At 46.4% G+C, this 26781-nt stretch overlaps 1 protein-coding gene across 11 annotated transcripts in view; it reads left to right on the top strand.

The window, feature by feature from the left end:
• Window positions 1-26781, top strand: part of DCTN1 (dynactin subunit 1) — a 624416-nt gene that overhangs the window by 178633 nt on the left and 419002 nt on the right. For 8 of the 11 annotated variants that reach the window (XM_086960179.1, XM_086960178.1, XM_086960174.1 and 5 more), the window contains exon 2: window positions 6391-6639. In XM_086960179.1, coding sequence (XP_086816305.1) covers window positions 6391-6639 — 249 coding nt within the window. Of the gene's footprint in view, window positions 1-2355; window positions 2598-6390; window positions 6640-26781 lie in introns of those variants that run through there. The other 3 variants (XM_086960181.1, XM_086960180.1, XM_086960176.1) reach the window with 3 other exon arrangements.

Below are 26781 nucleotides of genomic sequence, written 5' to 3'. Positions count from 1 at the left end.
CATTTGCACTCATAAAATATCCAGGCTCGTGAAAGGTTTAAACACTTTATCTATGTAAATTCTTAAATGTTAGAGTCCATATCAATTCAATAAAAGCTCGTTCAATTTGGAAGAGTATAATCAAAGCAAGATGATGTGAAAATATTGCGAGACTTTCTTTAAGCATTGAAACATAGAACGGGTAAGAAAAGGAAAACAGTACAATAACATACCCATGCAACTTTATATTTACCTAGAATGGTGTGAAGACCAACCCTGGCCACGGGTTGGGATAAAGGACAGGTCTCCCGATAGTTCAGGTGCCAACAAGACAGGATAGGTGCAGACCAAAATCAGGACAAGTATGGACCAAATTGGATCAGGACAGGACCACCGCAGGTCAGGACCGGCACCCACAGTTAACGTGCAACGCCAGCGTTGCAACCCTCTCTGCAACTAACAGTCGGACTCCGGTTGGGTTATCGAACCTTTTCCCACGGAACACCGATTGGCTTATAAAACTCCTTCCCAGAACCCCGATTGGGTTATCGAATCCTCTGACAGAGTGCTCTGCCAGCACCTCTGCTCTCGATCGCCAATTGAGTGCGTTGTGTCAGTGACAGGTCAGCTATTCGGACAAGTCGGATAATCTAACTAGCTAAGCCTACCTTATATATACACCAATTTCCAGGGCAGTGTACCGCCCCCCAATGTTGGAAGTTTGTGTATTCCCTCAATTTGATTGGTCAAAAGACGAGGAGAGGTCATCATACCATACCAGTTATGAGGTCACTTGATTTTATAATGCAAATTATCTTTCCCGCCCATAACTTTAATTTCCCATGCATTTTATTTCACCCAATAATGGATGTTCAAATAAATACAATGTTAAACAATTTATCAACTTGTCTTCCTCTTGGAGGTTCATAAGGTCAGGTTCCCAGGCGCATCACAGGCAAGACTGTCGTTGGCAGGGTTTCAATGCCATGGCTTGTGGACTCTAGGGTTGTCTGCACATGAGCAGTTGCGGGACCCAAGATGGAGCAACATTGTACTTGATTAGTCCAAACATGAGCTAATAGCAAAATCAAAAAGAACAGTTTTAGAACAAAGAATAAAATGAATGCACTGTATACCACTTATCTCTACTCTATTTCCATTACTTTATTTTAACTACAGCATCAGGATTTAAGCAGAACGAACAATTTAGTAAAAGCAGCAATTCAAGCCTTAGCACGTGAAAACATAGAGCAGCCATATTTAGTTCTAGTGCGCCGAAGCAAAGTGTTCCCACTAAGCAAAGAATACGTCACATGAGTGTGACGGACGCATGCGCAGAAAAGTTCCCACGTTGCAGCGGCCATATTAGGTCACTTGAGTTACGGTTAGTAGAAAAGCTTCCCTTAGATACTAGAAATGTCATGTGGTTCATTAGAAGTAAGACAAGACATTTATTTCAAGAGGGTTGAGTCCAAACAAGTCTCTTTATGTGCAAAACCTTGCTCCATTAGCAGCCACTGAACCAATAGCCCTGGCTTGCATTTTAAGCTGGCTGCTGTGCAGCTTAGCTGAAATGAAAGAGAAATCCAAGTGTATGACACGGTCGGCGCTGGTTGCGTCATACCACTTACTTTCAGCCATGCTGCACAGCGACCGCCTGTTGAGTAACACAGCTAAACAAAACATTGACTGCACCAATAGCTCATGCGTAGGCGAGACTTCTTGGCTTTTGCCACAGCTTGTTACTGTTTCAGAGTGGTTCGTTAGAAGTGAACCAGTTCAGGACTACACTATTCCTATTCGCTGCTTCGGGATGTCTATCGGGGCCTGATGCCAGTGCTCGACTGTGACAAATGTCGCAGATCCTTAAACCTCCAGACACGCTGCAGCCGGTATTTTTGCCAGAGACATGGACCGCCTGCACCAACGAGCGCATGCGTTATGTAAATAAAGCATGGTATTGGAGACAGTTTGCAAAGAGCCGCTGAATGAAATGGACCAACAGGTGTATATTAATACAGCGGCCATCTTGTAATGGCAGATCTTCCAACTTTGTTTGAACTGTTCGATCAAAAGAGACTACGTTTTTTAAGCTAAGGAAGGGCATATATTTTTCTGAGGATGCTTCAAAAGAGATCTTTTGGTAAAACGACTGTTACCTTACTCTTGTTTTCCTTCAATAACATTTTCGATAATTGACATCTGCTAGTGCTTCTTGTGTACACGGGGGGATAGGATGACTGAGTTTTTGGCGGATAGTGCATTTTTACCGTAGTCACGTTTGCATATCACTCATTATTCATTATGAGTGTCTCTCCGTCTCCTATGTGTAACGCCCCGCTCGGTATTTGTGAACGCCCTACTGAGGTAATGGAAAGGATGTGCTAATGACCCAGAGCGAGGCTTGGAGCGCACGCTGTTCGCCGAGGTCTGGAGCCCTGGTTCTGCATTGAATGGGCGCTGCCGGAGATCTCGCGAGAGTCTGGTGCTGTCCAGCCCTGCTGCTGCCCGTGTCCGTTCCCGGAAGCCGCCCCGGCTCCAGCCTGGCAGTGACAGCAGTAAACACAGAACCGGCCCCCGGGCGTGTCCCGACTCTGGGCGAGGCGTGTGCGCGCTAGGTGAGTGACCGTTAGAGATGGAATGTTGGGACGGGGAGCAGGCAGCCCAGGAGGAGCGGTGTCAGGTAGCGTTAGAGCCCCCCCAACCCGCACCCCCCTGACATGCCCCTACCTCCAGGTTTAACCACCCACCTGCTGCTTCTCCAAGGATTTCACCCCACCTACACTCTTCCCCAGCCCTCCCTCTCAGGGTGCCAGAGTCCCCCAGTGTGGACAGATGTTTCCCTGCAGTGCCCACTCCCCCATGGATGTAGTTAAGTATCACAGCCCCACAGCTAGCTGTCACTGTGTGGGCCTATGTACTCCTCTCTGCAGGGGTGGGAGCAGCAGGTGATAAATCTACAGTAATGCCAGCTCCTCCCCCCTAGGGATGTTTTTAACTATCACAGCCCCAAAGCTGGCTGTCACTGTGTGGGCCTATTCATTGTATTGTAATTGCATTTGTATAGCGCTTACTACCCCTGACGAGGCGTCAGAGCGCTTTTGCGGTCAGTAGCACGCTACTCCGAAACCCATTAAGGATTAGTGGTGAATTGGTATAGTGAAATATGAAATTCATTTGGGTGGTTGACACGTTAGTCAGTTATTTGGATTGAAAAGGATAGCGGTGCGACATAAGAGGGAAGGATTTAGAACTTTTTTCCTGTTTTGTAGCTCATAGCAGTAGGAGGAGGCTTGGAGTGAGTAAAAGGGAGGAGGAAGAGTCAGGGGAAGGGTATAGAATGACTTGTTTTGGGAGATCAGAATAGTAAGAGGTATGAGATGATGCAAAGATGGGTAGCGTAGGGAAGAGCTTAGAAAGGGTTATGTTGAAGATCATAGTAGTGGTGTGGGGTTTGGGATGAATGAGATTGGAGGTAGAGGATGCATTGATAAAGGTATAGGGTAAGAAATAGGGAGTGCATTGTTAAGAGTAGCAGAAAGGTTTGAGATGAGTCGGTAGAGGATATCAAAGTCAAAGGGGATCTTTATGTCCGATTAATTACGGACACAGGCTTTTAAAGAATTAGCAAGTGGAGTGGGGAGAGAGCAGGGTAAGTATTCAGGCAATATGTGGCGGCAATAAATCCGCTGGAAAGCTCTGAGGGAAGGGTGATTACCCGCAATAATCTGAGGGTCTGCAATGGCAGGGAGGACATGCGGAGGCTTGGATTGCTCTCACGTCCTGCCATGCGAGGGCTTACCAGCAAAAGTCAGAAGAATAGAGGCTGCGCGACATTGGTCCTTGCAATTTGTGCAGTCCAATTCATTACGGACATAGGCTCTTAAAGCAGTAGCAACTGGAGGGGGGAGAGAGCAGGTTAAGTATTTAGGCAATATGTGACGGGAAATAAATCAGCTGGAAAGCTCTGAGGGAAGGGTGCATACCAGCAATAATCTGAGGGTCTGCAGGATATGTGGCGGCTTGGATCGTTCTCCGTCCTGCCATGCGAGGGTTTACGGGTTATGTAGAGGTCGTGTGACACAGGCAACAACCAACCCAATGCGTGGGGGGTATTCAGACCCACACAAAGTAGAGTGCTTACAAGAAGCCTCGCAGGGCAGCACATGCAACCTGGCTCAGGCTCAACCTAACCAGAAAGGGATTACATATAACATGCCAAAATGCTTTTGGATGGCATGGGTGCCATCTTTATATAGCAAGACATTTTATTCAGCAGAACCACACACCAGCTGACCTTCAATTTCTATTATGCCAAGTAGTAAAACAAGCTCCACCTTGCGAAAAGATGACAAATACACACTGACTAAATGATACCTGGTGGATATATTTTCTTGACACATTGAGCTCATTTGGTTTCTATGAATAGTCTGTCGTGCTGTGTTTAAAAAAACAAAAAAAAACAAGCAATTTGGAACAACTAGTAAAAATCAATAGCCGTGTATCCCAATTACATTGTAGTAGAAATTAGAATTCAAAGTAAGACTAACAGAAAACTCTCAATCAAAAAAGTAACATGTTCTTGGACTGAACATCATGTGTTTCCCACTGCTGCCAGAAAAGAGAAGTGTGGATCGGATGGCCTCTTAGGATAATGACAGCAGTTGTGCTGCTGGCCCTGCTGATTAGAAACTGGGAGAATCTTAAATCTAGATTTGTGTGATATGTATGGCAGCAGCAATCGATGTCCTGATTGCATTTTCAATTCATACACAAGATGAAGTTCAGTGGTATAATGTAATGTTTTGTTGGGGTGTTCAATGCTATAACTTTGTGATGATGGGATTAATGGAAGTGCTTAAAAGAATAGTGTTCTTGTTTGGAATAACATATTTGATTCATTTAAAGATATCAATTTAAGAAGAACCATTAAATACTATGGGCCCCATTAGGATGGCGGGCGGGATCCTATCGGAAATCGGGACCGCCCGCCCTAAGGGCGGGGGTCCCGCACGCACCAATAGGATGTGCCCGCCACTGTGGCGGGCACATCCTGTATTTTTAGTATTGTGGTGGGCGGAGCTCTGTGCTCCGCCCGCCACAATGCTAAAAATGTTTTGCAGCATTTACATAATCAAAGTGGCAGGCACCGCGTGGTGCCTACCGCTTTGATTATGTAAATGCAGGGAGGTACCACAGGTACCCCCCGTGTGCCACCCCCCTTTGGCCTTCACTCTGGGGGCCCACAGTGGGCCCCCAGAGTGAACACCGCATGCCTTTCCGTGGCGGCATTGCCGCCACCGAAAGGCATTGAAAAATGCCCATTGTAATATTGCGGGCGGTGTCTGACAGACACCGCCTGCATGTTACTCGTTTTCCGCCCCTGCCGCAAGGCGACCGGGGCAGAAAAGTGGCGGGCGGTGTTTTGCTCCGCCGTGGTCCCCCCGCCATTCTAATATGGCGGGGGGGGATACAGGGAAGGAAGGCAGGCGGATTTCCCCCGCCAGGCTGGCGGTGGCTACCGCCAGCCTGGCGGGGGCAATCCGCCCGCCATCCTAATGGGGCCCTTTGTCTATATAAACAGAAGACTTTTCTAGTATTGAGTGCACTGTAGAAGTGGGTCAGCATCCCTTAAATTAAGGTAGTGCATTTGATAATCTGGTAAAGGTCCGGATCTCAATCTATAGCATCTGCAAAACATTAAATCATACCAAGTAAGGTATGCTAAAGAAAAACAACTATGTTGTCATTTGGAGCTTTCCCATCCTCCAATCACCTGACCTTGACCTTCTGACCTTCCTGGCACTCTCCATCCCCTCTACTCAGGCAAGATTCTATTGCCTAAATGGCTTAGACAAATTTGCTAGAATTATTCAAGAGACCGTAGACCCGGTCAGAGTTGGTGGCTTGTTAACAATAAATTGACGCTACAAAATTATCAAGATAGACATTTTTCTCTTTGCATTAGCCTAGCGGAGATCTATAAAATTGTAATGTTGGAAGATTATTATACTTTTCTGTTAGTGTAAGAGTGGTGGATAATGAACTCCTTTTATGTCTCCGTTTCAACCTAAATAGTATTTGTTGCCTGGTACCATTTGAGGAATACTGACTGTTGAAAGTTTTGTAGTGAAGTACTTAACTGGGTATGACCCAGTGGAAATGGAATGTCTAGATATAAAGGTGTCCTAATAAAATGCAAATAAGGGTGTATACTAGGCATATCGATCATATTATGGAATATATTTTATGCAAATTTGTTTAGGCTGGTAAGAATTCTTTTGGTACACAACTTGTTTTTTTCATTAACCCTTTTTATATTACTGCTTTCTTACTGCTTTCTTACAGGTGCTATCATGGCTGTTGTATCTAGGGGAAAATGATGATTTCTTGTTTTGCTTCTTCTTGCAGACACCAAACTCTGCTCCCAGGATGAATGTTGAAGCTTCTGGCAAGCCCCTGAAAGTGGGCTCCCGCGTGGAGGTTATTGGAAAGGGATACCGAGGAACAGTGGCATATGTTGGGGCCACCTTGTTTGCTACTGGAAAGTGGGTAGGAGTCATCCTTGATGAGTCGAAAGGAAAAAATGATGGCACTGTCCAAGGCAGACGGTACTTTACCTGTGAGGATAACCATGGGATCTTTGTGCGACAGTCCCAGGTACGTATGTCACTTTCACCACAAAATGTGTAGAATCCTTGTAGTGTATGTGACGACTTGGTAAAGAGAAATATGCAGGATACTGTGTATTTTTAACCTGTTTGTAATGGCTGCCAACATGTATGTAAGGGAAGTAGGCCTCAACAAATGAAGGTAAACATCCGTTGGTTACAATGTAATATGCCCCAATTCAACAGTGGATCATCTTCCATCACATTCATGTTGAGGAGCCTGTAATACAAACACCTCGGAATCACACATGAAATGTCATATGTCACTACTTACTTTACAGTACAGCTGTTCTCCTTGGGCATTGCATCCCTTGTACACAGAAAATCTGTTTCTATCATATAGTCACAAAGATAGAATTTTTTAGTGGCTGTATGCCTCTCTGAATTTAATTCACCTGGTCTGGATCCCTATTTTTGAATATATCTTAATGTTGTACAATGAGACCATGTCCATATCTAAACCAGTAAATCTTTGAACCTTTAATTTGATCATGTTCCCAAATGGCTACTATCTATTTGATCTGACTTTTTGTTTCTTTATTCATCGTACCATCAGTAATGCATAAGTGCAATAGGTTATAGTCGTATTTCTAAAACCTTTTAATCCAGAAGCCGCAAGTAGCTACAGTTTTGTAGCTGCCCTGTATCTGCTAAGATACCAGAAAAGGCTCATGTGCATCTCCAAAACCTCTTTGTTTGTACCGAACCTTTAGCTACATCACAATAGAGGTGGTCTGCACTGTTTTTGTGAGGTAGTTGGAAAGAAGAGCCTGTGCAAACCTTTTTAGAACTGACCTTTGAAAATTCGCATGCAGCTACTGCAAATTCGAGGTGACCTGCTTATAATTTATTACAAAATATATATATATATATATTATGCGAAACGATTTTTGAATGATGAGCGTATTCAAAGTTTGGTAGGTGTCTAAAACTCCATATCGAATAGAAATTTAGGGTTCAGACAAAAATTCACCAGGGCCTTATTTTCTCCCCTATAAGTTAAAGTGAGGTCTGCCTGAAGTATTTTCCATTTAAGCTGTTAGTTAATATTTGTATTACGCCAACTCATTTAGAAACTGGGTCTCAGCCATCAGTCCTTTGCTGACCACCACCAACCTATGGTTAATTTACTTAGCTTGTTAAACTATTCTGACAATGTAGCAGATTTATTTCTGGTGCTCCTCAGGTGGTTACAATTAAACGGTTAAGTGTAGGTCAGTAATTAAGACCTGAATTCCACTTGCAAGCTACAGTTAATACGTTTGGTGAGCATATATTTCATCTTAATTAACCAGGCCAGAAGCCTTGAAGGATATGTAATTTTACTTACCTGGCCATGGACTATCTGGTTGCTTTATCATGATAAATTGACTGTGATGTGTCAAAAGTATGTGTTAATTATCTATTGTATGCCAGTGAATAAGATAAAATAGTGGTAAAGTCAGCGTTCACTTATAGGCATAATTATGCTTGTAGCCGTTGGATGGATTTAGGCCCAGATCTCTGTACTGGGGTGAATGTATGACATTGGTCTGCATTCTGTCCATCAGTTGTTCTTTTTGCTTTTGTCACCCCTAGTGCGACGGGTATGCCAAGACATGGGTCCCGTGCTCTCCATGCCACTGGAGTCAAGCTATCCTGGCTGATGAGGGCTGAAACCCCGAAACCGATCCTAGGATGCTTCTTTCCAATCCAGGGAGGGTTTGGCAGTTCGGGCTGGAATGTTCCCATTGGGTGCATGGTCAAGACTGATTTGCTTATATACTGAGTCCAAACTGGAGTGGCACGGTGAGCAAAAAAACGATGGATTTAGGCCCAGATCTCTGTACTGGGGTGGATGTATGACATTTTTCTTCATTCTGTCCATCAATTGTTCTTTTTGCAGGTATATAAAATATACCTAGGTGGGTTCTTCCATACAGAACTCAGGAGTACCACTCATCATGGGGATGGCGAGACATGACCATGTCTCCTGCCCCCCCCCCCTTCCCCAGACACCACTTTCTAAAACTTGATATACATTACACCTAAATCCAAGCACTTGATGTCTGAAGCTCGCAACTGTGAGGCAGCTTATCTCAATGGGAAATTCTTGTTCCCTCAACAAGTCCTTCTCTAAGGGTCCCCAAAGGCTTTTTACATTTGTTCACTTTATCAGTCATGATGAAACAATGATAATCGTGCCTGGTGTAATACAAAGAGTTGTACGATTGGTAGATGGTGATGAATAACTGGAAAGAAAAAGATTTTCTGGACAAACTGAACATGCTCAATAAAGCATTCCAGGTCATCTTGAAACATTTTTTGAATTGTTTCCCAAATACAGGAGCAGCGCCCAAGCCCAGTAGCTATTCAAGGAGGAGACAGATCTTCTCCTCCTTGTGCCCTTCCAGGACTCCACTGTAATTGCCATGGTCACTCCAGGATATAGGGCGCGTAGCTAGTCCCATGTGTTATAATAAAAAGAAAAATCAAATGAAAACAAAAAGAATTATGGGTGGAATGCATGAGTTAATCAGCCACAGATAATTACTCTGGGTCACGTCCCTTTCCATAGTTTTATTGTCCAGAATGTCCAATCAGACAGCAACAAACCACATGCAAATGAGCCTGGGTCTATTCCAGCAAGAATATACCATTCTTTATGCAGACTAGCTGTTCTCTGAAAAGAAACGCCAGCTACCCCAGACCAGTTTCTGCCTAACTGGGACATTTCAATAGGGTTTACAGTACTCTGGAATAGTGAGCAAATATTCATTTTTGGGCACCCCTATTGCACTTAATTGAGCACTTTTGATCAGCGGATCTCTCCAGCAACATGCAAGTTAACATTCAACATGGAGTTGCTAGCTTGGAGCCTTATTATTTATAGTATAGTTGGCAGTCATCAGGGGCCCTGATGGTGACTTTAAAGTTACAAACACTCTCTGGTTATGATCCAATGCCTTAAAGGTTGTTTTTTTCTCAAAATTGGAAGCGCTAAGTTCTTCTCAAGGAAAGTATCATCCGGTTCATCTATACTACTATTATAAAGAGAGAACTTGCACCTTTGGGCAAGGTAAACTCGAAAACTACACCACCAATCTGAACACCCAAGACATCTTAGAAAACCTCAGGGCAAGCAGAAGGACATAGGCTACATAAAAATAAAAAAATAAATGTTGTTTAAAATATTTACAAAGAAAAATAAAGTAGCGACGTATGCGTGAGGGGAGTAGCGTTCTTCACAGCAACAGGAGGAGCGAGGACATGATTAGCGTCTGAGTGAGGGGAGGAGCGGAGTTCACCACAGCAACAGCAATACCGAGCGGTGAGAAGCGGAGGACCAGTGGCAGCGCGGGGAGGTAAGTCGTCATGGGGGGGGGGGGGGGGGGGGGGGGGGGATTTCAAAGCTGAGGCGGGAGGCGGAAGGCGGGCGGGAGACTCGAGACGGGAGGCGGGAGGCGCCTCGCGCTATGCGCCACGCTCTGTGCTCGAGTCCTATGGTTCATATACCAGCTTAAATAAGCTTTACCTTGGTTCATCTGCTGGGGCAGGAGGAGGGAGGCGGGCGGGAGACTCGAGACGGGAGGCGGGAGACTCGAGACGGGAGGCGGGAGGCGCCTCGCGCTATGCGCCACGCTCTAGGCTCGAGTCCTAATGTTCATATACAAGCTTAAATAAGCTTTACCTTGGTTCATCTGCACACTGGGAATGAAACGCAAATGTGTATTTCTTGAGAAAATTACCTTCTGTCTCAAAGTAAACAATATCTTCCGGATATTGGGCAGAGGAAATAAGTTACGCGGAATATGCAGAAAAAAATAGGACATCTCATCAGACATGGGTTTTTTGACTACATAAAAACACATTCAGAGAAACGGATATACGGTGAAATGCTAAGTGCACAGATGGCAGGAAAGTTGAAAAAGAGCGAAATTAATGATTAGAGGGATAGGAAAAAACAGAATTGCAATGCAGTCTGCTCGATTCTAAGTATGTAATACAGGCTTCTGCATTTGAAATTCAAATGTGTCTTTTTATATATGCACAATGCTGCCCCCAGCCCCTTTCTGCTCCAGGGGGCGGGCTGTTAGTTGTACATATTTGGACCTTCTATAAAGACAACGGTCCAAGAGGAGATCCACTTTAATGAATTACATCAGAAATTGATTGCAAAGGCCTCTTAGGGGCCTTCTTCCAGAGTGTCACCTTGTCCATTCTCAAACTCAGATTAAATAACTTTTCAACTCCTCCACCAATCGTGATTTTGTTCAGTGTTTCTCATCTACAAATGGCTATAATCTTTGACTTTTCAGCCTTCACATCCATTTGATATTCATATCCCCTACCATTAAGACTTTTTTCACACCTGTAGCAGGGAAGACAAACCAGGCCAGATTAGAAAAGTAAAACGCGCATTTCCTTCTCTTCAGAAGCAGTCTTCTCCAGATTCAAATATTTTTCTCTAAGCCTTCTAGAAACTGAGCGGCACTGGATTACCTAAGGCAAGTAGGTTTTTGGCTGCAGTGTCCTTTCTTCAGCTCTGCAGAATAGATACAGTGGATCAGAATTGGAAACCAGCATTGGCATAGCCAATATGTCCCGCCTTTGGGACCTTATACGTTTTTGCCATGCAACAGTTGATGTAATTGCACCAAGGATATTGTGCTGCATAACTAAATATAAGGTCCAAAAGCCAGACCTATTGGCTATGCCAATACTTGTTTAGAATGCCATAAATAGTTTGTCTTGTGCAAGACAAGTCTGTTTTCTCGGTAACCAGGCTGCAGGCAGTGAACATCAAAGCGCCTCAACACACTCATTGTTTAGAATTTCTCACTTGCTTTCTTGATTACTGTATCGCCTTCAGGTCCGTTCTTCAGAAGCTGTCCTTCTTGGTCATGGTGTGCTTGTTCTCCGCCTTAGTGTGCAATATTTCTTCTTCAAATATTCTCTTTAACTCCACTCTCATAAATGTTGTTCCTCAGAAGTGGCCAAACTTCAGGGACAATTGGGCATTGCATTGTAATAGCAGGCAGAGTGAACGCCCTCAAGGCTTACAGACGTTTCTCAGCATTTCTTGAGTAGTGTTAAACAGGCCAGAAGTAAAGCTGGGGTAAGTTGCTTGTATATTGGGCACGCACACTGCATGCTTTAACTCCTTATAGAGATTGCTCCAAGAATACTTCGTTAGCTTTTTTAAGCAGAAAATATAGGGCCAACTTCTTTAAATAATTCTCTAATTGGTATGTTCACATATTTCTGTGCAGTCAGGATAGAAGACATGCTGCTGAGTTCTTATTTTACTGAAGTCTGTCATGCAGTTTTGAAAGCTTGTCTAAAATGCGGTGTCCACCATAGTGGAGACTCTAGAGCAGATATCCATAAAGGGTTATGAAAATGTAATGTTATTTATTTTCAATCATTCTTGATTTTTGTTGGTCTGTACTCCTTTAACACCAAAAATACATTAATGTTCATAGTTCTGGTGCGAACTACACACTTTTGCAGTGTAGTGTTTCAACGATCGTCACCTGTGCCTGCATCTGCACTTCACATGTGCTTTAAAGTGAAAAATAATGGGCTGGTGAGATAGCTCAATTGCTTCATATGTGGATTTCAGACCTGTAATCTGAAGTGGATGTCCCCAGAGTCCTGATCCGCTTGAATCATTTTTTAAAGATGGATTTAAGGATATTCCATTAATTGAACTAATTCCATCTGAGGGTCTAAGCAGCACCAATGAGTTCCATAATATCATACCCACTGTTGTATGAAAAACCCATTTGAGGGTCACACATGTACCTGCTCCGACAAATAACAGAGCCAATATCTTCATTTGCGCACCAAGCAAGATCCTGTAAGAATATCTGAAAAGGGCTAAAACCTGGTGGCACCAAGAGCCTCTGCGCCAGTTGATGTATCGGCTCTTGAAACATTACTTATTGATTTAAGGCAATGAGGAGGCATGCTAATCAAAATGCCATGAGATCAAGGCAGACCAGGTTTGGAGCTCACAAGATCACAGCACCCCTTTATTCAGTGCACACTGAGATATAGATGCACCAATCTTGGATAATTTGACCCTGAAAAGCAGAATCCGAGACCTTGACCTCACCCCCGGATCGGAGTTGCCACAAAATCAGACCACCCCAGAATCCATGCCCTTATGATCATAATTCAGAGAACATTTGTATCCAAGCACCTCTCCATCAGATCTCCACAGCTATGGAGTATCCTGTGCCAGTGATCAGAGAGCCCACAATCCATCATTACTTGCCTCCCGATGATCGACAGAAAGCCAAATTTACAATTGCAAAAATGATTGAGGTCAAACCAGCGGATGTCCCATATCAGATTTGCTGTGAACTGTCCACAGTGCAAGGCGGGGTTTGTAAAGCCCACTGACAGTGTTCCCACAGCTCTTTTTGTACCACCAAGCATAAGGGTGATAAGGGGTGCTTAATGGTTCTTCGCCAGCTGAGTTGAAATTAGTTATCTTTCATAGTTTGCCTTTTTTTTTTACCATTAGCTACTGAGTTGGGAGATGCAGTTTAAATCAACAGTAAACGCAATCACTTAAAAATAGATCCACAATTAAAAGGTTATTTATCCTGCTTAAACTGAAATCCACAATCTAACCCCCCACTATAGCTATAGCTTTATTGTAGTTTCACATACATTGTTTTCTCAAATGACAAGGGGCCTGTGAAAACCACTTTCTGAATTAAAAGCCACTGCAAAAGGCATAGGTCGCCTTCATGGTCCTCATTTTCCATGCACTCTTCAAAGAGGGACTACTCTCCCACAATAACTCAGTCCACCTTTGAGAATCTCTCCGGTAGATGATATCAATAATTTTCATGAGCTGCTGACTTGAGGAGCGAATAAGCTGAACATTGATATGCCCACTCCTCAAACAAAATCATCTGTCATTATTGAGACTTCGCACCAAAGATCAGCAGCAAGACCATTGCTTCTTTTGGTGCCTGGGCTTCTACAACCAGTCATGGACACCTACCTCACTCCGGCTTCTCTCGAATCGGCCCCATCATAGATCTTATAAATGTTAGCCCCCGGAGCAAGACCCTCTGTTCCTGTAGGCGGTCCCTCCTCCAGTTGCGTTAATCATTGCAGCTGTCAAAGGCTCGTGTAATGGCTACCTCTATAACCAAGAGAGTAGAGCCCAGGATTCTTAGGGAAGAAAAGCTTGTGGTACTGCAGCTTCATTTTTGAAGATTTCCAGTGCTTCAACTCTGCTGGGCCTCTATGATAGGGCCCTGTAGGAATCTTTGAAGTGTTTTATGGACCAGTTGCCCAAAGAGGTTAGCTGAGAATTCAAGTAAGCTCCCCAGGGAGGGGATTTGGTGGCGAACCAGATCAGTGCTCCAGCAGATGTGGCATCTGTGGCTGCTCATTCTTATGCGCATGGCATATGTGCTAGATAATCGTCCTGGATATGGCTAACTGCACTGAAGCCGGAAGCCTTAATACAGTGAATTCCAATACTACACTTCTCCAGAACCTCCCTCTTCGGCACACACACAGACATGGAAATGGCCAGATTGAAGACTGAACTGGACACTCTAAAGGCGATGGGTCTTGAAAAGAAAAAGGAGTTCCGTTGCAGATACTGGCCATACGACCGTAGGCCATTTCATCAGATAGTTCAAACTCCTCAATGGTCTCTGAGACAACAACATCCGACCAACGCACAACCAAGGATGGCGTCCCTCCCGAGGTAGAGGCGCCCCACACCAGTCCTCTGCCTCCACGAAGACTCCAACTAAACAATGAGCCACCGCTTCCCCTGTCGCGGTTACCCACTCCAGTGGGGTTAAGTATGGCCTATCACGTACAAGAGTGGCGCAACATCACAAAAGATCAATGGGTACTAAACATGTTGCAGAATAGATACTCTCTACGGTTTGGCCGTCCACCTCCGGCGATTCCTCCAGTAAAATCCACTTCCCATCAGCTTCTGCAGTAAGAGGTAACCACTCTTCTACAAAAATCTGCCATTGAGAAAGTTCTTCCCTCCCCACGTGGCAAAGGAGTTTACGCAAGGTACTTTCTGGTACAAAAGAAAAGTCACAGTGCAGAGTTAAGATGCCACATTCTGAACAAGTCCATCCGGAGAGAGAAATTTTGCATGCTGCCTCACCATGAAATATATCCGCCCCTCCAGCAAGGAGACTGAATGTGCTTGATAGATCTTCAGGGTAGGTATTTCAATGTACCAGTCTCCTGAGGCCACCGGATGTTTCTACGCTACACGGTAGGGACCGAGCAACTACCTGTACACAGTCCTCCCATTTGGATTAAAAGCGGCTCCTTGTGTGTTTACAAATGCGTGGCAGAAGTAGCAGCTGCTTTACGCTGCAAGGGGCTGTTCATTTATCCTTACCTCATCTACTGGTTTCTAAGGAGTTCACCTAGGACGTAGAGGCTCATTACCAGATCCGTCTACGGCTGGGCCTGAACTGCAACTCTGTGTAGTCCATTCAGCAGCCTACTCAAAGAATACATTATCTGGGTGCAACACTGGATTCCTGCGTCCGAGGCAAGACTATCATCGATCATTCTGAAGTGCAACCAGCTCCTTATTACTCCTCAACCTTCAGTCCAGCAGGGTGCCTAGCTCCTAGAGTCAATGGCACCTTGCATTTTCCTGGTTCACAATGCCAGACTAAGGATGCAACCTTTGCAATAAGATCTGGAGGACTAATGGGATCAGCGAATAGCCCTTTGGGACACCAAGATCCTTCTTTCCTAGGCAGCGAAATCATCCATCCCATCGTGGACTGGTCTGAAAAATCTCTTGGTGGGAGTTTGTTTCCATCAGTCCCTTCCAACACAATTACTAATCACAGATGCTTCCCTCCAGGGTTTGGGAGCCCACCTGGGTCCTTTCCAAACTCCAGGTCTGTGGTAGACTAAGCAGGCCTATCACATCAATATGCTGGAACTACGGGCCGTGCATCTATCCCTCAAGGCCTTCTATCCCTCTATTCAGGCCAGCTCCATTTTAATCCAGACTGACAACATAACCACGATGTACTATCTAAACAAGCAGGGAGGGATACGGTCTCATCACCTATCCTTGGAGGCTTAAGCGATTTGGCATTGGCGCCTGTCCAGACAACTGTCAATTACAGTTCTCTACCTACCAGGAGAACAGAATGTCCAAGCAGATTCCTTTATTCGTGACTTGGAAGATCAGCAAGACTGGGTTCTGCACGACTAGGTGTTAGCAGACATCTTCCGGAATGGGGTCATCCAACAATCGATCTCTTCTCGGACGACACCAACAAAAAATGCTAAGACTTCAAATCAAGATACTAACACTAGGAACAAAAGGGAATGCTCTTTTGATCTATTGGTCAGGCGGCTTTTTGTATACTTTTCCACCACTTCCGATCATTTTGGGGTCATAACCAAACTCCACTACTCCAGGGCGAGGATGATCCTGTTAGCACCGGGCTGGCTACGGCAGTGGTGGTACCCGGACCTTCTACATCTCTGAGGGTCCACACTGGAAGCTGCCATGCAGACCAGATCTCCTCTCCAAAATGTACAGTAAAATCCATCATCCCAACCTTCCTTCACTGAACTTGGCTGCATGGCTCTTGAGATCCTTGACAGCCATCTGGGACTTCCTCAGGAGTGCATGAACATTTTAAAGGAATCAAGGAGACCTTCAACGAGACAATCGTATGCATTTAAATGGAAGAGATTCTATATGTGGTGTTTACAATAGGGTTTCCAAGCGACCAAAGGGCAGCAGGAGGTTATTTTACCATATCTCCTGCACTTGGCCAATTCAGGTTTGAAGTTTGCCTCCATAAAAGTGCACCTTGCAGCTATTACGGCATACAGAAAATCACCCTCCCAACCATCCTTCCAGTTTCAGGTGGTTAACGATTTTTTGAAAGGGATAAAGACAGTCTTTTCCTCAATCCGGTAACCTTCTCCTCCCTGGGAGCTCAATGTGGTTCTTTCCAAGCTCATGGATCCTCTTTGAGCCGATTTACAAAGCGACCTTTCAACATTGCACATGGTAGGCTGCCTTCTTGGTGGCGATCCCTACTGCTCGTAGGACGAACAAGATCTAAGCTCTGCTCTAAAGAGTCATACTCGGTGTTTCAGAACAACTGGATAGTAATGAGAAGCTACCCTTCATTCCTGCCAAAGGTGGTGTCTGATTTTCACATTGATCAATCCATTTTACTAGCCACCTTCTTTTCCTAATCCCACCACACCGGCCGAAAGGTCTCTTCACTCTTTAGACCTTAAATGAGTCCTAAAGTTTTACCTAGACAAGTCCAAGGCTATTAGGAAGTCTGATTACTTGTTCATAAATTACGATTCCATCATTAAAGGTTTTTCAGCTTCTAAACGCTCCATCTCCAGATGGAAAGTGGCATGTATCAACTGTCTTACCAGTTGTCTAATAAGCTCCTTAGGGCCATTCTCAAGGCTCATTCCACAAGGGGATAGGCAGCTACTGTGGCTTTGTTGCACAATGTACCCATCTCTGTAGATCTGCAAAGCAGTCGGTTCATACATTCACAAGACACTACTGTCTGCTTTCAGACACAGGAGCAGATGGCTAATTTGGACAGGCCTCTTTGAGAAATGTATTCCAAAGCGGAGCCTGAAGCTCTTGTTTTTCTGTTCATTTGTCCGCAGAGGTAGAGGATGTACTTGCGAATCGATTCAGTGTTTCTGACTATTGATGACGACCCCCTGGAATAGAAGGATAAGTTACTTACCTGTAATCTCAGTTCTCTTCCAGGGGTATTCTCATCAAAGTCCTAAGCAACTCACCTGCCTCCCCATACAAATGAGCATTTATTAGGTTATTTATTTTTACACTGTTCTTCAGGTCTCTGCAAAAAACAACTGGCCTGTCACCCCTGAGGCATGACTGGAAGGTATGGGTCATGGCTGTCTTAAAGGTACGGTGCCAGTTTTGCTTTATTTTCTTTCAGTTTTTGTACTGTTCCAATGCAGCCTTCTATGTTCCATTGCCTTTTCTGCAGTTCATTAAAGAGAATTCAGGTGTCTCTTTTACATCTGTTTTTATTCTTCCTATGAATATATTGTCTTTTTAAAGAAGGATAAAATAAGGTTTTTGTTTCTTGTTGCAGAAGCAAATTTAATATATATATATGTATATATATATATATATTACCTACTGGCCGTCGCCAGTAGGTAGTTATAGTTAGGATTATTTTGTATAGGAAATTCGCAACATTCTATTGGGAATAACTTTGGCGCCAGTTGAGGAATCTGCCTGAAATTTTCCTCAAATTTGCCTCGCGGCGCTCCGCTCCTTCCCTGAAAGTTTGGGGGGGATTAGTCAAGCGAGTGCCAAGATAAAAGGGGGGTCCCAAAACGTGTTTTCCCCATGTTAATTTCCATAGTGCGGTCAAACTCACTTTTAGCCCGAACGGCTGAATGGATTTCCACCAAACTTGGCAAAATTGTAGGGACTGGTAGCCCGATGTGCCTTTGCTGTGTCTCAAGATATGTGTTCCAGTGGATTTTGAGTAATTTAGGTTCAAAAAAATATATCCATAAGCGTGCCCCTGTACGCGCACCGGGGCGCGAACCAGCGCGCTAAGCGAGTTCGCGCGGAAAGCTGATTGGCTCTCGGGTGTCTGTCAACATTCTAAACAGGCCGCCATCTTGTGTCTTGGTAGGATCGAGACACAAGAGGTGGCAAAAACAAAGGGGGAATTGACCAAAAAGGGGCAGAGTAGACCCCCCAGGTTTGATGTGGGGGCCATAAAAGGGCCCCGCTGGGCAAAAAAAAATATATATTTTTTTCGATTTGCGCGGGGGGAGCACCCGGTACGCGCACCGGGGAGCATACCATGGGGTAAAAAGAATGAGTGTTTTTAAAAAATTTAGCTTTTTTTATAAATTGGAGGTAGTTCTAAAAACTGTTTTTTTCTTCTTCTTTTTGTTGTTTTATATTATTTTAATGTTTTTTTTTAACATTTTGTACTTTTTTTTGCTTTTATGAACAATTTTATATTTTTTGTTATTTTTATGGGGAGAAACAAAAAACAGGGAATTGTAAACGGCTCAACTGGAGCAAAAAAATAATCAGGAAAAAATTATGTTTTTTTGGGGCAATTGTGGTTGTCACCAGCACGGTTGATGAGCTTTATGCTTTGCTCACCATAGGTGATTGTTTTACCACAAAATATACAAGTGATCTTGTATTGCCCAAACTTGGGTTGTATGTTTGGGACCATCTCCCTTGTCTCTGGTCCCGATGGAGTGGGTTGCTTTCTTTTGGAGGTGCTGGGTGAAGATTGGGGAGGGTTTCTGGCCAGTTCTCGGACCTCTGCCTCAGCATAGTTGTTAGGATGCCTGCGCTGCATGTGGCGAATCATGGTGTTATTGCCAAAAGAGTACTTCTTGTTAGCGTTCCGCCTTGAAAGTTCAGTGCCACAGATTAGGCAAGTAACCCTTGGCGCATTCACTTTTTGAGGTCCTTTGGGATGGAAAAAAACTCCCATATAATGTGCTGCTTTGGCCTATATGGATGGGGTATTATCTTCTGGCAGGAACGCCCTCCTCCCCCTCTCCTCCTCCTTCTCTTCTTCATCTCCATCACTGTGGTGTTGTGGTGGTCCTCTTGATGGTGGTGGTGGCTGAGATGCTTCTGCTGTTGTTGCTACTGAAGCCATTTTTCAGTCCAAAAAGGTACAGAGAGGTCTTTCAACAGATCTTCTTCACTCAAAGTACAAAGTGAGAATGAGGAAAAAAGGTGGGGGCTTTCATCATTTGGAAAAATAAACTGTCCTGAACCAATGAAAAGTGTTATTTTTAGGTCACATGACCCGACGCGCTTACGCGACGCGCCCCTGGGGGAGCCCGGGGCGCGTCGCGTAAGCGCGTCGGATGCTTACGTTGCGCGATTGTATGCGCTCGAGTGCTTCCAGGTGCGTTTACGCCGTGCGTATCATGCAGACGCGGCTACGCTTTACATCACTATGATGATTTCATTCGTGGCAAAAGCGCTAACGGGACGCTCACCGGTACGCACCCTGGGGCGCGCCGCAAGACTGCGCTCACCGGGACGCGCACCGGGTGCGCTCCAGGGCAAAAAAAAAAAACATGAACAATATACATAAAAAAATAGTATTACATAAATATACAATATAGGATTCATTATAAAAAATAATACATTTCATAGCTATAGAAATTTGCTATTAAAAAACCTTTGAAATTCACTGAAAAAACGAATTAGCATTTAAAAAACCTATGAAATTAACTGACAAAACCATAGGTTTCACACCAGTTATAGTTAGCTGGAAATTTTACTGACCTAAAACCATTGAAATTTCCACGTTATAGTTAGTTGGACTGCGCCTGCAATGCACTGCTGATGACTTCACATATTACATCACTCATGACCTGGTCAGTGACATCACTCATGACATCACTGATGACACCATCCTTGTGACAGACTGACAGACCTCCTTTCAGTGTAATGTAACCCTTGAAACACATTCAAAAATAGAAACTAACCTTTTCAAAAAAAGAGATACCCATACCAGTTACAACAACCAATTCAGTAATTCCACCATCTATATACACATCCACTCATTCAGCAACAGATCTATATAGTCACTCCTACATATACGAACTCATCATATGTAGTGATACACATATACATCCTGTTACACACCGACAGTCATCCAAAAGTTACTCACACACATACTCAGACATGCAAATAAAGTTCGAGGCATGTGGGCTGCTGAATTCATATCTGTGCATAGATCGCCGCCTAGTGTTGGGTCCGGATGATTGCACATTGTTGTCCTGGAAGAGTCTTCGAAGTATCACGAGATAGGTGGCTCCTCCCCTGGACTACAGTGCGCATGGGCATCGACTCCATCCCCAGATTGTTTTTTTCCGCCATTGGGTTCGGATGTCTTTGGTTCCCTCCTGTCGGAATCGATAAAACTTAACTTTACTTTGCTTAAGACCAAAAGGTCTTTAGGACTTGCGTCGGTATTGTCTCCGTTCGGCTTCGTAATTTTCTCGGCTCCGAAAGGAAATTGTTCTTCTGCGTGCTTTCGGCGCGGAAGGGCCTAGTCGACGCTCCAGACTCTTCATCTATCATGGAAAGAAGTCCATTCAAACGATGTCCGGTGTGTGCCTCAAAGTACCCACATATCGATGTACACCCGGTGTGCAACAAGTGCTTGTCGCCGGACCACGACCAGGCCAAGTGTATGGCCTGTTCCAGGTTCCGGTCCAAGAAAACACTCAAGCTCCGTCGAGCTGCGCGCCTGGAGGCCCAGCAGTCTGCACCACCGCCTACGGACATTTTCGATGCTGGGGCTGTCGAGGACGACGATATCCAGGACATCACGGAATCCAACCCCGCGTCAGAGGTCGAGGACGACTACGACGCAGAGACCGAGGATTTCGATGAAGTTGTCGAGGAGGTAGGGGACTACGACGGGGCCCTTGCCACCGTGGAGGATAGCTTGGACGAGGAGCTTCCTCAGACTGAATCCGGGGCCGTCCAAATTCATAAGGCCCAGGTCGAGGGATCGCCTTCGGGCCTTACCCAACACCTTGATGTACGTTCCACGGCTCCGCCTCCCGGCCCGGCCACGGACATTGATACCGATCCACTCCCGGTACCTCAGAAACCAAAAGTGAAACCTACAGTCTCGACGCCGGAGATATCGAAACCGAAAGTGCGTGTTGCGCTGGTCGGATCGAAGACTTCGGAGGCCTCGGCGCCGAAGAAATCTAAGATGGTCGTCGAGCCGAAGAGCCACGTCAAAATTGCCGACCCGAAGGCTACTACATCGAAGCCGAAGGTTAAGGGGTCGGACGCAGCCGCATTGGCGCCGAAGACGGTCGACGCCAGCAAGGGTCGACTCGATCACAAGAAAACGGTCGACGACCCCAAGAAGTCTATTCTCGACCCGAAGAAGCGGCCGGACGACCCGAAGTCCCTCTCTGCCTCGTGACCCGAAGAAGCGGCCGGACGACCCGAAGTCCCTCTCTGCCTCGCTTCCACACGACAAGACCAAAGGAGCTGCGCCGAGTGCGTCGACTCCGAAGGGCACATCGTTGGTCTCCGCTTCGAAACCAGCCGCTAAAGACTCTGTCGAACCGGCGCGTCCATCCGCCGCGTTCACTAAAAAGGTTACGGAGTCCCTACAGCGAATTAGGGACGGCGCCGCAGCAGTCGAGCCGAAGGACACTGCGCCGCCCAAGCCTCTGGAGAAACCGGCGAAGGCGCCCACGCCGATCCTTTTCACCTTGCCGCCTAAGACGGCGCCGAAGGCTTTCGCTCCTAAACCGGGGGCCGGCGTGCCCGAGAAGGTGTCTTCAACGCCGAAACAGTCGTTGGTGGTCCTCGCCCCACGGCATCGACCACTTGCAGAGGAGGAGCGTCAGGAGCATTTCATCGACGCCGACACAGGCAGACTTTCCCTCCTGAAGATGAAAATCACCCCTGAGCCCCAATTGGAGTCGTACAAGATCCCACTCAAACGAAAGATGGACTCTGCTGGTACTACTGCCTTGATGGAGCCCATTTCACCACAGGCTCACGAACTCTCGCCCAATCATTCCAATGTCGACGCAGGTGAAGGTGACTACGTGGATGAGTACAGCTATCCCGTCTACACAGACCCAGAGGTTGTGACTGAACCCTGGTCTGCTGGTGGCGATCCTGGGGACCCGCATTCTGGACAGGACCCTCGGCTTTTTTCAGCCAAAACTTCCCCCACTGAGGACTCTGGCCGCTGCCCTCTCAATGAGGGCATTGAAAGCTGCAATCACAACGTCGAGCTGCATGCTGACCCGGTGGACGTCGACTTTCTATTTGACACCTTTTCGGTCTCTGAAAAGACTGTAAAAACTCTGCCAATGCTGAAGGGTGTTTTGAAGCATGCAGCTGAGGTGTTCAAAGAACCCACCCGGGCGAGGGTCAACAACCCGCGAATCGACAAGAAGTACAAGGCGGCGCCCACTGATCCAACTTATATTAAGGGACAGTTGCCTCTGGACTCCCTGGTTGTCTCCAATGCCCGGAAAAGAGCCAACTCACAGACTACGGGTGATGCTCCTCCCCCAGACAAGGAATCAAAAGTCTTTGAGGCTTCGGGGAAGAGGGTGGCAGCGCAGGCAGCCAATATATGGCGCATCTCCACACGCAGGCGCTCCTGGCGCGTTATGACAGGGCACACTATGATACTCTAGAGACCCTTTTACAGCATTTACCCGATCAATATAAGGAAGCGGCAGAAATGTTGATACAAGAGGGGAAGCTTATCTCCAATGCTTCCATAAAGTGCGCTCTGGACGTGGCTGACACCGCCGCACGCGCAATTAACACTAGCGTTATGCTTCGTAGACATGCATGGCTGAGGATAGCTGGGTTCAAGCCGGACATTCAAACTACCATCTTGAACCAAACGGTCAACCCAGATCACCTGTTTGGCCCTGAGGTTGATACCACCCTTGAGAAGATGAAGAAGAACACCGACACCGCAAAATCAATGGGTGCCTTGCAATCCCAGCAGTTTCGGAGTGGGTCCTTTCGTCGCTCCAATACTAGGGGCACCTCAAGGGGTCAACTCTCGCAGTCAGCGCAATTCTACAAAAGCAACGCACAGACTTCTTATTCCAACAAGGGTCGAGGTGGTTACCGCGGCAAAAACACCAAGGGCAGAGGACGTGGCAACAACAGCTCCAGGTCCTCCACCGCCATCAAACAGTGACGCCTTGTCACTGCCCCCCGACCACGCAACACGGTCGGGGGGAGACTCCAGCAGTTCCTGCCCGTGTGGAAGTACATCACCACGGACAGGTTGGTCAGAACACTTGTCCAATTCGGTTATTGTCTGGAGCTCGCATCCACTCCACCCAACATACCCCCAAGGCACCGTCCTATGTCCGGCGAGCACTTGCACTTATTGCAGCAGGAGGTCACAGTCATGCTGCAAAAAGAGGCAATAGAGCTCGTGCCCTTGCAGGAAAGAGGTGCGGGAGTTTACTCCCTGTACTTTCTTATTCCAAAGAAGGACGGATCCCTCAGGCCCATCCTGGATCTCAGGCCCCTCAACTTTTACATCCTATCAGAGCATTTCCACATGCTCACACTGCAGCAGGTTCTCCCACTGCTTCAACAGGGGGACTTCCTAGCAACTTTGGACCTGAAGGATGCGTACTTCCACATTCAACTACATCCTTCACACAGAAAATACCTCAGGTTCACCATCCAAAACCAGCACTACCAGTTCAAGGTTTTGCCTTTTGGGGTCACCACGGCACCCAGGGTTTTCACGAAGTGCCTGGCGACGGTGGCGGCGCATCTGAGACGTCAAAACATCCACGTCTACCCCTATCTGGACGACTGGCTCATTCAGGCGAAGTCGGCCCAGCAGTGCGCCGACCACGTGTCCCTCACCATTCACCTTCTGCACGATCTGGGGTTCTCACTGAATTACCTAAAATCCCATCTCCAGCCCGCCCACATACGACAGTATCTGGGTGTGACCATAAACACTCTGGCGGCCACAGCACAGCCGAATTCAGTGAGAGTCGACAGCATTCAATCCCTGATCCAAAGATTCAGACCTCAACACTCGCTTCCAGCAAGAGTGTTCATGCAGTTGATAGGCATGATGGCCTCCTGCATCTCCATTGTCCCGCACGCGAGACTACATATGCGTCCGCTTCAGGAGTGCTTGGCACGTCAGTGGACTCAGGCCCACAACCAGTTGAAAGACCTAGTGTTGGTGAGCGGTCGGGCATACAACTCTCTGCATTGGTGGAATCCACGAAACCTTTGCAAGGGCCGACCGTTTCAGGAGCCTGTGCCACAGATTATCCTGACAAAGGACTCTTCTCTCCAGGGATGGGGAGCGCATGTACTCCAATACACTGTGCAGGGACTATGGACGCAGCAACAGGGGAAGATGCACATCAATGTTCTGGAACTGATGGCGATCTTCATGGCACTAAAGGCCTTCATGGTACATCTATGCAACAAGGTTGTGTTGATTCGGACGGACAACATGACGGCGATGTACTACATTCAAAAGCAGGGAGGCACACACTCTCCGCAGCTGTCTCATCTGGCTCAGAGCATGTGGAAGTGGGCCATTCAGAGGAACATCTTCCTCATGGCAGAGCATCTCCCAGGCAAGGACAATCAGATGGCGGACCTGCTCAGCAGGCACAGCCACCAAATGCACGAGTGGGAGATACATCCATCAGTACTCCAGCCGTACTTCCAAAGGTGGGGTCATCCAGAGATAGACCTGTTCGCCACTCAGGAGAACGCAAAATGCCAAAGTTTCGCCGCCAGGTTCCCACACCCACTGTCGCAGGGCAATGCGATATGGATGAACTGGTCAGGCAAATTTGCGTACGCTTTTCCCCCAGCACCTCTGATACCGCTGGTGGCACGCAAACTCAGGCAACACTCTGACTCTCATCCTAGTTGCTCCAACATGGGCTCGTCAACCATGGTACACCACGTTTCTGGAACTGTCCGTGGTACCGCATCAAAGGCTACGTCTCACACCCAGCCTTCTGACGCAGAGCCATGGCGACATTCAGCACCCAGATCCGCAACAGCTCAACCTGGCAACCTGGCTCCTGAAGTCCTAGAGTTTGGCTACCTGAACTTACCTCCCAATTGCATGGACATCATTCGGGAGGCAAGGAAGCCTGCTACGCGGCAAAATGGAAGCGGTTTGTCTTTTTTATTATGCGAACCACAACATTAACCCGCTGGATGCTTCTATTCAAAACATCATCTGTTACCTGTTCCATCTGTACAAGTGTAATCTGGCCTATACTTCCATTCGCATTCATCTGTCTGCAATGGCCGCGTATCTCCAAAATAGACACCTTTCACTCTTCAAGGTGCCTGCCATCAAAGCATTTTTGGAAGGCCTCAAACGAGTCATTCCACCACGGATTCCACCAGCTCCTGAGTGGAACCTCAATGTGGTTCTTACCAGACTGATGGGTCCTCCCTTTGAACCACTGCATTCCTGCGAGATTCAGTTCTTGACGTGGAAAGTGGCTTTCCTCGTAGCAATTACATCGCTACGGAGGGTTAGTGAATTGCAAGCCCTCACAATCCAACAGCCATTTATCCAAATTCATTCCAACAGGGTGGTGCGCTCCGCACTAACCCTAAGTTTCTGCCCAAGGTTGTGTCTCAGTTCCACATCAACCAAACAATCGAATTACCTGTTTTCTTTCAAAATCCTGAGTCACTGGCGGAGCGGATGCTCCACACCCTTGACGTTAAACGGGCCCTAATGTATTACATTGATAGGACCAAGGATTTTAGAAAGACTAAGCAACTCTTTGTCACCTTTGCGCCACACCACAAAGGTAACCCTATTTCCAAGGCTGGTATTGCTAGGTGGATCGTTAAATGTATCCAGATCTGCTATGCAAAAGCAAAACGCACCCTTACCATTCCACCAAGAGCCCACTCCACCAGAAAGTTGGGGGCCTCTATGGCTTTCCTTGGAAACATTCCCTTAGAGTACATATGTAGAGCAGCCACATGGTCTACCACACACACATTTACTAAGCATTACTGTGTTGATGTGCACTCCAAACAGCAGACAGCTGTAGGGCAGGCTGTTCTCAAGACACTTTTCCAAACTGCTGCAGCTGGCACGGGCGGCCACCGCTAATGGAGTGACTGCTATGTATTCTATGCACAGATATGAATTCAGCAGCCCACATGCCTCGAACCGAATATGCTACTTACTAGTATGCATCTGTTCTTGGCATGTAGGGCTGCTGACATTCATATCGCCCGCCCTCCTCCCCGGCGCCTGTAGCAGCTGCAGTATTCACATATATACTCATAGCATGGTCATCATTCACTGAGGTTCACTCCATCTTGGCCACAATGGCTAAAAACAATCTGGGGATGGAGTCGATGCCCATGCGCACTGTAGTCCAGGGAAGGAGCCACCTATCTCGTGATACTTCGAAGACTCTTCCAGGACAACAATGTGCAATCATCCGGACCCAACACTAGGCGGCGATCTATGCACAGATATGAATGTCAGCAGCCCTACATGCCAAGAACAGATGCATACTAGTAAGTAGCATA

This window comes from Lissotriton vulgaris, chromosome 3_1, assembly GCF_964263255.1.
Source record: "Lissotriton vulgaris chromosome 3_1, aLisVul1.2, whole genome shotgun sequence".
Classification (NCBI taxonomy): domain Eukaryota; kingdom Metazoa; phylum Chordata; class Amphibia; order Caudata; family Salamandridae; genus Lissotriton; species Lissotriton vulgaris.
Note: the sequence above shows the minus strand (reverse complement) of the source record. Positions and strands in the feature narration are given on the sequence as shown.